At 41.7% G+C, this 2,802-nt stretch overlaps 1 protein-coding gene across 1 annotated transcript; it reads right to left on the reverse strand.

Moving 5' to 3' along the window:
- Positions 1–756: 756 nt before the first annotated feature.
- On the reverse strand, positions 757–2,567 carry foxb1b (forkhead box B1b). Its single transcript, XM_058780516.1, has one exon. It carries the CDS (start codon positions 2,105–2,107, stop codon positions 1,217–1,219), a length of 891 nt encoding a protein of 296 aa, XP_058636499.1. The 5' UTR covers positions 2,108–2,567; the 3' UTR covers positions 757–1,216.
- Between the last annotated feature and the right edge of the window lie 235 nt (positions 2,568–2,802).

The following is a 2,802-nucleotide window of genomic DNA, read 5'->3' on the forward strand; positions in this document are numbered from 1 at the left end:
TAAGACATGTCAGACACATTTAATTTCTGAGAAGAATTCAAAAGGTCCCTGCGACTAGTCACCAACTGAGGAAATAAGCAAAATATGCAAAATCAGCTTTGTTCATATTGCACCTCACTTACTAAAAAAAGAATCAATCTCGATTCGGATTCATTGATTTTAATTAAGCTATGCAGGCATGCTTTCTTTAATTTCATCAATTCCCCGCCGATTTTACTAAATTTCTGCAATACAAAACATTAACCATTGGCCCAACAAGTGTACAGTATTTTGAGCTCAGGATTGTTTGTCTGTTCTTTCCATTTCAAAAAGCAATTTACAACATGCAATAAAGCTATTAATACATGTTGTCCATTATTATTAGGTCTACTATTGTTATGTGGTTGATTATTATTATTATTTTTTTTTTTTACCGTGCATTGAAACAAATCACTTCAACTGTAATATTAATAATACTGAGCAACTCTATTACACAAATTAAAATGACATAAGTCTCAGGATATTTTAATGAGGTTTGATGACAAAGTTTATAATTTATTTCAGTATACGTGAAAAGCAGCATGCTAGTACATCAGAGCATGTCAACATTATACAGAAAACTTATATACAACAGCTTTGACTATATTTTCAACGAAGCGGATGAATTAGGCTGAGCATTGTTCACAGAACAACATCTCTTTCGATATTTGTAACGCCACACCAAAAGTGCATTGTAGGAGTATTTCCAATTTTTATATTTCTACACTGCCACACGGAAACGCTGCAGCATCTGTGCTTATACATGCGGTTCTCAGTCATTTTCTGTCTTTCGATGAAACTTAATGGTTTAAAAATAGCCCAAAATTTTAAGTTACACGTAAAATTATCTACATGGAGAATGGTCGTCTTTGTAATTCTGCTTAATGAACTTTATTGTCCAAAACTCTTTACGCTTGTTCTCACATTTTCATTTTCATTGTGCATTTTTCAATAGGATTCTTGACCTTTGATAATATGAGGTAGCCTAAATTCATGACATATATGTCATACACAAATTGAGCTATAAGTAAACAGAATATTTAATTCCACTGTATTTTGAAATAGTCACTTTCTATCATTTCACAGGTTTCGGATAAGATGGTTTGTATACTGTCAGTTTTTTTTTGTCTTGCCTTATGGTCGGTGCCAGTGAATCAGGGTGGATGTGTAAGGAAAGTTTGAAGTCCCTCTTAAAGTTTTAAGTGACCTCTTGACAGTGCACGGCGACCGAATGGAGCAGCGAGGTCGGGCTCGGTGTGGCGGGGCTGCTCTGGCTGGGAGACGTCGGGCTGAGGGACTGTGGAGAGCGGGAGAGGAACGCTGGAAGGTGCGCATGCAGCGCCGGGATGGACGCAACCGAAGCTGGAGCGGGTTTGATTGGCACAGGGATCGCCGGTAAACTTTGCGCGCCATGACTCAGGGATTTGAGTGGTACTCCATAAGCAGTATACTCAGCATCTATCACGTTACTGCTATACATGTGGGGCCATGCCGTGGTCAGTTGATTGTGTATCTGATAACCCGTAGACATGGGCTGCATGGTGGAGAAAGCAAGGCTTCCTGGCATTTTGTAATCTCTGGCAATGATGTTTTCAATGGCAAAGGGGTGTTTGAAAGTGGAGGGTTGAGACACACTTAAGTTGTAGCTGGTCATCTGAGGTAGATGTGTCCCTAAAGCAGTCATTCTGAGTTTCGCTTGTTGCTGGAGGTAATGCGCAGCGTCCGAGGGTTTTTGCAGGTGCTCGGAGGTGATCATCACTTTGAATCTCTTCCGGCGCCTCAAGAAACTCCCGTTTTCAAACATGTCCCCGCAGCTGGGATGGAGAGCCCAGAAGCTGCCTTTACCCGGCTGGTCCGGTCTCCGAGGGATCTTGATGAAGCAGTCGTTGAAGGAAAGGTTGTGGCGAAGAGAGTTCTGCCAGCGCTGTGTGTTTTCCCGATAATAAGGAAATCTGTCCATGATGAACTTGTAAATTTCGCTGAGCGGGAGCATCTTCTCCGGGCAGCTCTGAATGGCCATAGCGGTGAGCGAAATATACGAATACGGCGGCTTCTGATCGCTGTACGTGTTTCTTCCAGGACGAGGCATTTTCCCGAGTGAATTAGGCTACCTTGAGTTCAGTTATGAATATCTTCAAAACACTCCGAGTTTGTTGAAAATCGCAGACTCATTCGAAGTGAAAAGTCAGACATCTTAATAGCTACATACAGGTGCCTCCGCTGACACTCACTTAATATCCATTCTTGTAAAAAGTTTTGAGCAAGTTAGGCCTCTGCAGTGCGTTTCATTCGTTTGTTTTAGGAGTTTGTGAATTGCTGTCCATTATAGGCTAGCCTATAACTTCAGCACAGAATCAAAATCTCAAAGTCTTCTCTCATGGTCTGACTCACCCGGACTTCTCTGTGTGTGTGCTAAAGTCTGTGAGCGTCTGTCCCCCTTTTTCTGTGTCTCCTCGAGATCCCTCTGTGTTGTCACATGACAATCTTCCTCAAAAGGAGGGGCGCGCGCACTGTCTTCTAAACAGTTTTTATTTACACCTCTTTCACGCGACCCGCTGAACCAATAATATTCATCTCTGCCTGAGAATAGTGCGCTGCAAGAGGCGACTGGATGAGAGATTATGGCATCTGGCTCTTGTGCAAGTGAACTTTGTGTAAACATACACAGGAAATGGACTCCCAGTCATTTAAGGACTTTTGTTAGTGACTTTGAGGTGACTTTTTTTTTTCTTTTTTTTTTGTCCGCACAGTAACCATAATTGAAATCGCATCGACATTATTCTC

The sequence above is a fragment of the Onychostoma macrolepis genome, chromosome 07, assembly GCF_012432095.1.
Source record: "Onychostoma macrolepis isolate SWU-2019 chromosome 07, ASM1243209v1, whole genome shotgun sequence".
Lineage (NCBI taxonomy): Eukaryota > Metazoa > Chordata > Actinopteri > Cypriniformes > Cyprinidae > Onychostoma > Onychostoma macrolepis.